Source organism: Argiope bruennichi, chromosome 2 (assembly GCF_947563725.1).
Source record: "Argiope bruennichi chromosome 2, qqArgBrue1.1, whole genome shotgun sequence".
In the NCBI taxonomy this organism is placed as follows: Eukaryota; Metazoa; Arthropoda; class Arachnida; order Araneae; family Araneidae; genus Argiope; species Argiope bruennichi.
Genome location: NC_079152.1, coordinates 137,396,123 through 137,409,759, shown reverse-complemented (window position 1 = coordinate 137,409,759; position 13,637 = coordinate 137,396,123). Strand labels below are relative to the sequence as shown.

The following is a 13,637-nucleotide window of genomic DNA, read 5'->3' as shown; positions in this document are numbered from 1 at the left end:
CAAAATATCTATAAGTAGATTTTGAAAATAAAAAGTGAAAATTAAATTTAAGAAAGAAAAACTCTTTATGTAGAGTGATTTTCGGAAAAATATTAAAAAGGAGTATGCACGCCGAGCATAATAGTCATTATAATATGAATTCAGTATTAAAATTTATTAACTTCATCAATAATAACGAACTGTTAGCTTATTTAAATATGTTAACTTCAAATTTCATTTTCACCACTTTTTTTTTTCGAAAATCGATCCATATGACACCATTTGAAAATATAGAATAATGATAAAAAGTGCATTCATGCGTTTTTTGATGATTCTGTATTATTTTTTCTTTCTTTCAACAAAAAATACTGCAGATTTCTGTCAGAAATTTTTACCTGTTATTCTCTTCCCCATAACACGCTTTTAAGTGGAATTTCAAAAGTTTCACTCTAATAATTTTTTTAAAGTAAAATATTTCCCAAATTTTCACTCATTTTAAATTTTCCCTTGATATAATAGAATTATCGTTACGTTTTCCAACTAATTTTATATTATCTACTACTTTTTAATTTACTTTTTCCCTTTAAGATGTTTCATTTGCACACGGAAAACTGGTGTTATACTTCCACAGCCTCATTCTCTGATCTGGTAATAACTTAGAGGCAAGATTTAAATAGCCAATTCAACAACTTAAAACTATAAAATTGCTATTATGCATTCTTTTTGGGAATGTTTCTTTTTTATTTTCTGTCATGAATTGCAATTTGATATTTCGATTTCATAATGACAAGTTCTTTGATATTTCCTTTACTTTGTTACATGCCGCAACATCTTGATTAAATAAGTAATCATTCGTGTGAGAGAGAATTTCCATATTTACAAACGAGTAAGAATGTTTACAAAAACATATCACCATATAATTTTATTGTAAAATATAACAAATTAATATTTCTAAACGTTTTAATTGCTGTTTTAGACAGTATTTCTTCAGAAACATATAAGGACTGGTGTTCAAGTATTCATCTCATCAGATTCATATTTTTGGCACATATTCATTTTTGTACCACAAGAGCAATCATTTTAAATAATTAAAAAGTTTGGATTGATATTTACTCCTGAGCTATTGAAAATCTTTTTTAATTGTATTTCTATTGTTATTTTACATTTTATATTAGGGTTTTCTTTACCCATTCTTTAATCTTTAAAGCTTAACTTTTTCAAACGATTGAAATTCGAAATATTAATTGGATAAAAGGATCAGCGTAAAATTTTATTAATAGATTTATTGCATTAAAATTTTTTTGAATAAGTTATGAAATACTGCAAATCATGTATTGCCTTGCTGTATAACATCCATTTTTAACTTCAAGCTAAAAGATATAAGGCTAGGCTGTCAGTAAAATTTTCCTCAATTTGGAAACACTTTAAGTTGATATGACTGTATTTCTAATATGAATGAGATGAAATTATACTATTTTTGTATAAGTCGGGAAAAAATAGAAAATTTTCTGCCTATTCATTTTGTACCTTTTGTATTTGTGCCGTGATATTTGAATGTGCTGACTGTATTCAGTGTTTCATATTATCTTGATTGAGCCAATTCATGTTTACTGATCTATCTCAGAATCTTAGAAGAAGGAAACAAATAGGACTAATGCTTTTCGAAAAATTTCTACAAATGAAACATTAAAATTGATTGCATAGCATATATATATATATATATATATATATATATATATATATATATATATGCATTCCGCAATTAAATATAAAATGGTATGATAAATATAAAAATGCCTCCATTTAACAATTTTGAAATAGGAAGCGATTGTTAGTAGTAATATGCATGTATATTGATTGCCATTATTTTAATGTTCTTTTTTATTTCTTCTTTCTTATTCTTATTCTCTCTTCGTTCTTATTTTAATGTTCTTTTTCTTTTTTTTTTTTTTCAGATGAAAATATGGTGATACAACCGCCTTCTCCGTAAGTTTGTTTTCCTTTCAACCTAACTTTCTTGTTTTGATATATTTATAAATTTTAATTTTATGCCTATAAGTCATAGTAATATGCATTTTTTTATGAGTAAACAAGTTCTAAGCTATTTTTTATTCCACTCTGAGATTTATTCACACACACACAAAAAAAAAATAATAATAATTAACCTTTTTTTTTGGAATCTTAAATGTTTTGTAAAAATTGTATTTCAGTCTTTTCTGTCAATTATCATTGAATAAAAAATTTTATTCGATAGAATAAAAAAAAAATCATACTTTTTTTATACAAAAAAAAAAAAAACTTTTGCTAAACGCACTCTAAGCAAAAAAAAAAAAAAAAAAAAAAAAAAATCCATGCAATTTTAAAAAATATATTTTTTATTGCTTATATTAACGATAATAAAAAATAAATAAATCTGTCATTTGTCTAACAGCTTCATGACGATTACTAAGAATTCAGTCGTATTTCGGAAATAAATTGTTTTCAAAGGATATTGTTATCATTTTCAAGTCATTTCTGTTTAAATAGGGCACATTTTTACTATTACCTTCAAAAAAAGTATTGTATAAGTATTTCGAAACATGTTTATCTTACATTTTTTTTGTCTCGTTATGAAAGACTTTACACTTATATGTTTTTGAATTTCTTCTTAGGAGCAATCCTCTTACATATTTTCTGACAAATGATTTTGGGTGAAATGCACGTATTTTTTTTCTTTCTCATCTACGAAATATGCAAAGAGAGACTACTGTCATCATCTTTAAAATTCAGACTCGACATCTTCAAGTTTCAGACCTCCCTGACACCAAAAAAAAAAAAAGCTTTTGAAACTGTGTCTATTTGTCTGGGAACACGGTAATTAAAAAATGTTGTGGGTGAGATGGATGAAATGTGATATATGATCTTTATAGCAGATGTGTAGATTTTTTAAAAATCAAACTTCGAATGAAATCTATTCGGAAATCGGGTTGGCCGTCTGTTGATCTGTATTTTCACAAGCATGTAAGCGCCGATCACTCGAACAGGCAATGAATTAAATAATGACTTAATTAACTTAATTTTGTGAATACGTTTGTAGTTCTGTGTGAAATTTTGGTTTCAATGGGTCGGGAAAAAACACCTCCAAAATTCATGCTCGGTTTTTTTGTTGTTTGTGTATCCATTTCTTGAGATTGTATGCTAATAGTCTTTTCCGTAACTATTTTTCGACAATGGTATGCGGATCATAACTTAAAAGTGCATTCATTAGTGAGTGTGCGTGAAAGTTTCAACCCCGCAGGTTTAGTTTTATAAAAATAAATCTTTAATAGGTCATTATAAAAAGGATTGTCTTTTTCATTTCACCTCTATCCGTAAAGAATTCATATTCCAATTCACAAATCGGTATTCTTTTTTCACGTAAAATTCAGAAATATAGTAAAAAATTTAGATAGATTTTAATTTTTACGACCATCCCCCCCCCAAAAAAAAAGCATTTTTATGGAAATAAAAAGATGAAGTGATGCATTTACGACTGATATTTAAAGAATAAGAAATGTAATTCTCGCATCGATGATGGCTCCATTTTTGCAGACAGGAGCCGTAGGAAGTCTAAACACGAAGGTGTAGTGTTAAGATATTTAAGATTGAAGATATTAAGACTGAAATATTAGAAATGATAGAAAAGTGAAACGATGACATAATAAGGTAAAGGCGAAACATTAAAAAAAATGAATGGTTAAAAATAAAATAATGAATGGTTCATTCTATTATAGCGAAATTTTCAAATGAATTGAAATTCCAATGGATTTAAATTTTGAAAAAGATAAAATTTCGCTTTCAACAATAATTAAGTATTCGTAAATAATCTAAAGGTGTTTTCATATTAATTCCAAATTTCATCGGAAATGCAGCTGACTTAATTGAAAAGGTAATAACTTTTATAAGGGGAATTTTTTAAAATTATTTTTAAGCAACTAAGTCGCCATATAACGAAGTCTCATCGTCGTTTCACAGAATAGCTGTCTTATAAAGAGAATTTCCTAAATACTAATTAGTAAATTAAGTTAAAAACAGGAGAAATACAGGGGCTGAACTTTTCTCTTTATCGAATGTTACACAAAATTCTTGTAAAAGGTTTGTAATCTTTCTTTGGGTAGATTTATTACAATTTTTATGTAGAGATTTAAGGAAATAATCAGTCATATTTTTTTATGAAACTATAGTCAGCTTCGCATTGTATCAAAGCTGATATCATTGACTTTTTTTGCCGAATGAGTGATTGTGATACATAGTAAAAAAGAAGATGGAAAAAAAATGGCTTAGTCAAAAAAGTTTTATTGGATACAAATTATCTTTCCTTATATGGAGATTAAATAACACGCAGATGTCGTTCAAATTCAACTATCCGATGAAAGCTCATTTTTAATGGAAAACTACTATTGTTAAATAGTAGTTGGAATGGAGACTGAATGTAGTTTAAAACTGATTCAGAAAATTAAAAACCTCTGCATTAACAAGGAAGAAAAACTGCCACTGTCCGTTACAGTTCATTTTTCTTAATTTCTAAAGCATTTACTTATTTTGACATATACAGTTGACACATACTGTGCAACGTGAGTTTCTGCAGTATGAGTTTCCATTATGCGTCAGAGGTTTGAGCAACTTCATACAACGCGATAACTCGCTGATTAGTAAATTAATGAAATTTTTTTTCATTTACACATGAATGAAAGAAAAATTAAATGTTGTTTGCAAGTTAATATAATGCACCGCATAATAACCGCGTTATTCGTAAGTCTGATAATTGGGACTTGTAGAATCTGAATCAATTCATTTCAGCTTTATTTTCTATCAGACTAAAGGATCAAAGGAAATAACATTTTATAGAATTTTTTTGAGTGTTTTCTACAATAATGACATGAAAAGGAAATATCGTGTTATTTGTCGTCAGTTTTTGAAATTGTGCTACCCCTTTCCCCAATTAATTCGAAGATTTGTTATCATTCTTGTATTCCAATATTTATTTTCGATTAGAATCTTTTAAATGGTCTCTTTTTGAGTGTCTATCAAAAGCTTATAAAGAAATCAAATAAAAATTAAGCGATAAACTCCACTCATTTTAAGACGATAATATTTGTTGGTACAACATACTTCTTTAAATTGTGAAATGTGGAATGCCAAATGTATGGTTAAAAATCATGCAAAACGCCAGACGCAGACCAGAAAGTTAGATCCGGAGCTACGATGTTTGGCAAGTATTTACTTGTTCGGTCGGAGACGCCCAATCAGAAAGTTTTTTAAAATTTCGACAGATTTTTAACTAAAAAGTTTTTCTTCAATAACTTCGAAGCCTATTAGAGCACAAAAATCATTTTTGCGCAGTTTTAAAATTAAAAAAAAAATACTTGTCTGTAGTATAAATTTTATTTCCGTATAATTTTTATCTCATTTTAATAAATTTATCAAAATATTTTAAGTATATTTTGAAATAACACTTTTTATTACTTTAGTTATTGAATTTAGGCACAGGCGTGTTGTAACGATTTTAAATATATATTTGTATATTTTTGTGCGTACGTAATTATTGTTATAATTAAATGTAATTTTAAAAATATTAAGTTTAAAGAATTAATATAAAAATATTCTCTGTTACGACGTTCGAAAAATTATTTTGATTCGTTTGATGCATTCTTTAAAGAGATATAAAAACGTATTAAAATACAATTTTTTAACAGTATAGTAGGGTATCTTCTGATAAAATAAACTGAAATCATAATGCAGTAATAATCTTGAAACTTAATGCTAAATATAGCAATATTATGAAATCTGAAAGAAATATTTTAGAAGTGTTATATTTGAACTTCGAAATTCGGGCATTTCATCTTTTATGATGTTTTTCTATATTTTCAGATTCATTATTCTTTATTTTGAATAAAAAAAAGAACTTATTTTTATTTAATATAAATAGAGATTTCGTAATCGTACAATTTTCATGGTATGGAGCTTTGGTCTTACCAATGATACATTTTACGCAAATATATGCTAACTTTATAACGCAATTTTAACCAAATCAAAGATATTTTTCAAATTGTTAAAATCGGATCATTTGCATATGATTGCACATTTTTAGCTATAGGTTTGTTTCAAAATCAAATTAAATTTAAAAAATGGTTTGCGTAAGCTATGATCCGAATAAAAACAGGTCGCGATTTCTTCAATATTCAATATTCTTTTTTCTGAAAAAGAAAAATGTTTTTGATGGCCTTTGCAAAACGCATGTTATAAAATCACGCTCTCATCCAGTACAGTGTATCAAACTATCCGCATGTTTTTCTCTTCGTTATATAAACGCAGATCTTTATTTATCGAAAGGGTGAACAGCTTTTTCTCAGTTGCAAATAAGCTTAAAATATCATTTGCCGTTTCTACTGAATCAAGATTCAGCATCAGAGGCACCACTGCAGAATTTGCGACTGCAGTGCTGCATGTTGCATATCTGCAATTAGGTCGAATAAATGTCGAATCTTTTTATCTTGCCGACAGTACAGATTCCTTTCTATGAAAAAGAAAAGAAACTTTGCAATAGAAAAAGCTGACGCATTGTGAGCCCACTTGGCAATCATTCTACTGGGGCGTATTGTTCCAATATTTTTTTTAACCTTCCCAGTGTTGATGAGTCAAATGAATGGAAAAGAACAAAAACAAAATCCTCACTTCCGCTGATTTGTACGACCTTGCTTTATCCACGTGTGTGATGTTGAATTCTGCTGTCCCCTCATGGATGGCTGAAATCCACATTATTTGTTTCAATTATTGACTAATCTAACACCTGAGAGAATTATTGCTCCAACTTTTCCCGTTAAAAAAATTATTCCTAAACTAAAAAGTATTGTGATGTGATATATATATATAATATAAAGTATGATATATATATATATATATAGTAAAACATTATTAATTTACCATTTTATTATAAATATTAAGAAAAATATGAGAAAATAATAACTGTATACTTAATTTTTTGTGCAAAATTAAAGGTTTGTTAAAATAAGGTTTTAAATATGCAATAATAATAAAATTTCCACTTTAGAATCCTTGAATTTAATACATTAATTGTTGCAATTGAAGTGATGCTTGTAAATTTTTTCTGCATGAAAAATTTTAACAAATTATTCTCGGTTTTATAAAGGGATGGTTTTGCAGAAAACATTTTCTGCTTTTTAGCCAACGAATTTCATATATTAACCTAAATATTCCAAATGAGAATACAAAAATGTTTTATATGGAATAAAGGTCCTTGCTCTGAAGAACTGAATTGAAAATATTTTCTTATCTGCTATTCAGATCTAAAATTCTCAATTAAGAAATGTCAGATTTAATTGTGCTCTAATTTAAACCCCCGACGAATTTAGATGGACACCTGAGCCAGAATAAGAGTACCCATACAAATTTTTAAAAATTATTTTTCTCTCTAAGCATACCATTTGATTTAATTTTAAATAACCATCTGCAGTATATTAATACTCCAACATCATATTTAGGAAAATAAAAATAAAATTCGTGAGTATTGGGGTTCTTTTTACAGTGTCCTTATTGAAAATATCCTTTGATCGTAAAAATAGATTTATCAGTTCAAAGAAATTAAATTTGACATACTGATAAAATTGTAATTTAGATCTCATTTCAAAATATATTTCTACTCTTTCACCAAATCTATAATTTAAATTTATTTTATTTAAATCTAAATTTTTAAATTAAAAAAAGTTCGCTTTAATTGTTTGTTATTATTTTTATATTGCCTGAATTTTCAGCCTCAACTTTGTGTGGGGAGTGATTGGACCAGCCCATTCTTCTTTCTCCTTTGCAAATTATTATTTTTTTTCTTCTGTGCAGATCCTTAAATTTTTATTCTCCTAATTTACAAATCATTACTAAATTTAATGCGTCATCTAATTAATTCCTAGTTTATATGTGAAGTGAATTTTGAAGAAGGTTGGCCATGAGGGTTGTTCAAAAATTTGTAATTTCAGTAATAACATATTTTCTTAAAACCAGCGGATGTATTTAATATGTTGTTTGGCGGATGTCTAACCTTCTCATCCTTGAACTGAACAATCATTTATTTGTTGGCTGGGGGTGCAGTTTTATGCCTTTTTTACATTCAATCTCTGAACACTCATACATATGAATTGTAAATGCAATATTTCGAATGATTAGATTTACCTGTGGTTTATGTGAGATACTACAGGCGTCATCTTTATGCTTTGACAGACAATTTTTATCAGATGACAGGCATTAAAAGTTCATGGAATGTTAAACAAATTCTATTAAAACATATTTTTTTCTAATTCTGCTCAAAATCTTTGACAGAAATAAAATGTGCAGTAAAAAAATTGGATACCAAAAATTTCTATTTTCAGAGTTGAAAGAGGCGCTTTTTCTAAATACTCTCTAGTGTTTCTAGTTAATTTTAATTGCTTTCTATTTTCATTCTTTTAACCTAATAGTGCGAGGCATTTCAAAATTACCTATATGCAAATTAGGAATTATATTCATTCATCATTTCTTTTCGAGTTCCTGACTCAAAACTGCAACTGATAGTGCAGACAGATGGAAGTGGAAGTTGTAGTTGTTTTGTTTCTGTGGATCTATTTTTGAGACGACGTGCGAGGCTTTGGAGTTCGTCACCGGGATCCTTGGCAGCTCCTTCTCCTGTCCTATTTGGGAGTGCGTTAGGCTTATTCTCTAAATATTGCCTTCACTTTTTGCTTTTGCTCCACTGAATAAACATCGCAGTTGTGGAAAAATTGGGGCTCTCTTTTTAGAATGATTTTAAAAAGTAGCAATGAAGAAGCGTGACGATTTATGGACCGATGCATCATGTATTTAGACGGGGAGAAGATGAGGTGTCTGAAAAGTGACACATGAAGAATGCTTCCTTTTTCCTGTTCTTCGTTTTCAAAGCTAAATAAGAATTATAGAACAGCTGGATGGGGGACTTGAGGATTCAACTGCATGAAATTTTGGGTACTGATAAACCAACTATGCTCATTAATTTTGATGTATGGTTTGAGTGATAAAGCCTTTCAAGTCGCCAATATATTTTTAAATTTAATGTTGTTATAAAAATTCACATGACACGTTGTTTGGACAAATGACTCCGAATATTGATTTGACTTGCTTAAAGAAAGGAAAAATCACAATAGTTTCCAAAATCAATAGTAATGTAGTTTCTGCGCTTAAATTTCGAAATTTTTAATTAACTGATTATAAATTAATTAATTAAATAAATTATGTAAGGAACTATTATGACTTCGAAGGCATTGAAAGTATTCATTGTATTTTTTGAATACCAGTCAAAACGCGAAGACTTCTTTTTAACGCTAAAGCGAAATTAATTGTTAAGAATTAAACTTTTGATTTTCAGAAATGAGAACATTAGTTTTTATTTTTCGGTATACCATACAAAATTTTGCTTGATGCCGAGTTCCGTGTTTGCTGTTTCATAAAACTGATGATCGTTTGATATATCATTTGGTTTCATCTCCAAGAAAATCAAAGAACCTTGATAAATCAACTAATCTTATTTATTTTCCTTTAATTTTTACAAAAATTTTCTTCGGCTATTCTTAATATTATTAAGCAATTTTCAATTAAAAAGGTTAAATAAAAGAAAACGAATTATATTTTTTTCAGATTTTTTTGTTAGAACACATAGTTGCACATATAGGTATTACAAGATGTATTACACAAATATATTTTTAGAATAGGTATTTAGTTGACAAGATAAATCATTTTTAATTTTGCATATAATTTTAACTATGAAATTATCAGATGTTATGCACTAGTTTATAAGACGAGTCTGTTGAAATTTTATCATTTTTGTCCAATTTTTTATTTTAAAAAAACTGGAAATCATATTAAAGTATAACATTGATAGGCATTTTACTGAGCATTTACAACACAAAGTGTAACAATTGCATATAAACGCATATCTTGATGCAGACTTTGGAATAAACTGATTGAGAAAGAAAGAAAAAAAAAAACTGTATTCTAAAATGTTTTTTTTTTTATTTTTTTTTTACGAAAATATTTTCGTACATGGTCACATATTTTTTAACTGTAACTTTTCAAAACACTAAATGTTCAAAGAAAGTGTCTAAATTTTGTTAGATCTATCAAAATACTGATAAAATACGCAAATTCATAAATAGATTTTTTTTTATGTATCAAAATTTTTCAGAACGCATTTTAGTGCGTGCAATGCTAATCCATTAAAATTCCGTTTTTTTTTCTCCCAAATATTAGTGGTTATTTTTTTTCAAAAATTGAAGGATTTTTTTAGAACAAAATCTGCTATGAAATATGATATCAAAAGGATAACCTCATTAATAAAAAGTTGGATAGAATAAAAACAGTTAATTAATATGATAAAATCATTCTCGAATTCGTTTACAAATATTGTTCTTTTTTTTCTAGACTTATTATTACGCATTAAAATGCATGGATTTTAAATCAATTCGTTTACAAATATTGTTCTTTATTTTTTTTAATTTTCTAGACTTATTATTATGCATTACAATGCATGGATTTTAAGTCAAAGAGAAATTCCAATTCATAACCTCTTAGTTAACTTACACATTTTATAATTTGAATTGAAATATCGAGTTGATATTCAAAAATATTTAACTATGGGAGATGATTTTCAATTAACTCTCTGTATTTATAATCAATAAATCGGGTTTTGTTGGTAATTATAAGAATTTTTGATTGTTTAAAGAAAATGATTTCTTTTATTAAATATCTCAATTTTATATAAAAAAAAATTGTCTTTTTTAGTCAACTTCAGGGACATCGCCCCTTGAATGCCACTCCACCGATATTCGAGAAGCCCCCGACGATTGGCCGGTTCATCGACGGAGGCAATGCTCACTTCGAATGCAGAGTCACAGGAAATCCCCCTCCAGAAGTTGTCTGGTCAAGAAGGGGGATGCCTATCAAGAATGATAATAGGTTTGTGTTTTATGCGCTTCATTTTGAGAGGCTTGATACGGTGGAAAAAATTTTACCCTTTTATTAGAAGCTCCCTATGAAAACTGCCTTCTAATCATTTAAAAAAAATGTCCACTATTATCTTGATTAAATATTTTTTTTCTTGAGGCTTGCTTTTATATTTTTTGAACTGTAGATCTTAATGATTTGAAATTATTAATGCAACTTATTACATTTTAATCAACGTCACGTCAGCACAGAAAAAACAGTTTTGAAGCCAGTTTTATTGGATTCTTTGTATGATAATCTTTAAATGCTTATTTGCTATATATTCTTCTAAATCATAATGTATATGTATATTTATTTTGTTGATCTGAGTAAGACATTGGTTTTTTCCTTTCCTTTTCGCAGGCGAAATGTAACATATAACCCAACCACAGGGATGTGTATTTTTGATATTAAAGGACTCACAGCCGATGATGATGGAGAATACACTTGCACAGCAGTTAACTGTGCTGGAGAAGCATCTCTTACTGTTGCCATTAATAGAGATGTGAAAGGTATGCAGTATTGATAATTTAGCAAGAATTATCCAGATTTACTAGCCATAATTTTTACTTTACAAGAGACAATAGAGACAGCATATTAGCTAATCAATTTGCTATTAAATATTTGTCTTTAAATTTTTTTTTATTTCAAAAATGTATTAATTTCAAATATTATCATATCGATCTTTCATCCTATAAATAATAACTAAAGTAAATTTCTTTTTTTATTCAGGAAAACTTGTGTCACAAGACACTTTCCGACAGGTTCAGGCACCTATGACTCACATACAAAGTACTCAAATAGGCCAACAAGTGAGTGGTACTTATGTCCAATCTTATGTACAGCAACAACACATTGACGGTATGTACCAGAGGACCACTTCAGCAGATTATGATGTCGACCCTAGCTGTCCCATGTACTACAGTGGTACTGAAGTAAGTTTATAAAATTTAAGCATCCCAAACTTCTTTAAATGTATGTAAATTCATTGAATTCATTTGAATTCTTTCGATAGAAGAAAAAACAATAATAATAAAAAGATGAATGTATGTAAAACTTAAAGAAAGTGTCAAAAATTAATATTTGTGTATCATTTTAATATTTTTTTTATAAAATGAACTACTATTCTTGTATTATATGTTAAAGATGGCAATGATAAGCACATTTATAGTATAGCAGTTGTTACTTTTCTTCCTCTTTTAATCATCAGTGTCTATTTATGTTAAAAGCATTTAAAATCTCTTATTCATTTGAATTCTTTCGATAGAAGAAAAAACGATAATAATAAAAAGATAAAAGGGCAAGCTTTTACTATCTATATAAGTTTATATTTTATTAATTTATAATGATAAAAAATTGTAAAAGGCAATTTTGTAAATGTAAAACTAACAAAAAATTATAGATGGAATGTATTTTGTATCAACCTTTATAATTAAAAAAATATTAGATAAAACTTTTTATTGGAATAAAATAGCTAAGATGAAACATATGCAATAGCGGATTTTCGACTACGCAAACAAGGCAGTTACTTATGCCAGTCGGCAGAAAGGTCTCATAGAGAGGTCTTTGGAAACTGTAAATAACTTTATCAAATAAATAAATTTGTTAAATATACGTTTTTTTTTAAATTATAAATTTTTAGGACTGCAATTAATTTTTACAATGAATTATAATAATCATTCATTAAAATATAATTAATTATTTATTTCTGTTGCAAAATATTTTTTGTAACATTTGATTGAAGTTTATTATTTATTTTTTAATCTATCTTAATAATAAAATGTTTTTAATTTTAAGTAAATTAATCATTAACTATTAACTGTGTAAAAAGAGTGTTTAAAAGAAAAATGGAAATGTGTAAAAAGAATAAAGAAATGTTTTTTAGAATTTTATTTTTTTAGTGTATTAAAAGAGATAAATAAAAACATTTTTATATAATTATTAAAATGAAATAAAATAAATCATTAAGGTGTGTGAATTAAATTCAAAATGAGTTTAAATGTGAAATTAAATTGGTCAGGAATAAAAGAAGGCATCGTAACATGTACTGCCTATGGCCCAGATTCACTTTTGAATAAATTCTAAAATATATTCTAATATATTTTGCTGTCATCAATATGCTCCTGTAATAATTTTGCAATTTGACGACTCTCTTATTTTAATCGTTTTCTATTCCAGAGTTTCCGGGTTGACACATTTGAATACCGGTTGCTTCGAGAAGTCGAATTTCGTGAATCCTTGTTCAGAAAACTACCAGGTGAAGACGTTACAGCTGAGAAACCTGCACCACTAGACAAAGCACATCCTCCCAGTGCTCCACAAATCATAGCCAGACCTCGCAATAGTAAACTATTGGAAGGTTCCGAAGCTACATTCCAAGCCAAGATATCTGGAAATCCTAAACCAAAAGTAAGACTCGCCTGTGCTTCTTTCAGAAAATAAAATATTTAAATGAGCTTAAATGCTGAATGTTATTCATTTAAATCCTAATTGTAGAAATGAAAATATTTTTATTAGTTCAATTAACTAAAAATGAATTGGCATTTATATGAACGTCTTTACTTCTGTTAAGCTTGCTTAGTGATTTTGATGTGCGTCATAATGGATCATTATCATATTTTAAATCTTCAGATTTTTTT

The 13,637-nt window shown here is 27.7% G+C and overlaps 1 protein-coding gene across 1 annotated transcript in view; it reads left to right on the top strand.

Moving 5' to 3' along the window:
• LOC129962354 (titin-like) overlaps positions 1-13,637 on the top strand; it is a 308,547-nt gene that overhangs the window by 134,222 nt on the left and 160,688 nt on the right. Inside the window, 5 exon segments of the mRNA XM_056076101.1 lie at positions 1,935-1,965; positions 10,798-10,971; positions 11,362-11,510; positions 11,731-11,933; positions 13,177-13,407. Coding sequence (XP_055932076.1) covers positions 1,935-1,965; positions 10,798-10,971; positions 11,362-11,510; positions 11,731-11,933; positions 13,177-13,407 — 788 coding nt within the window.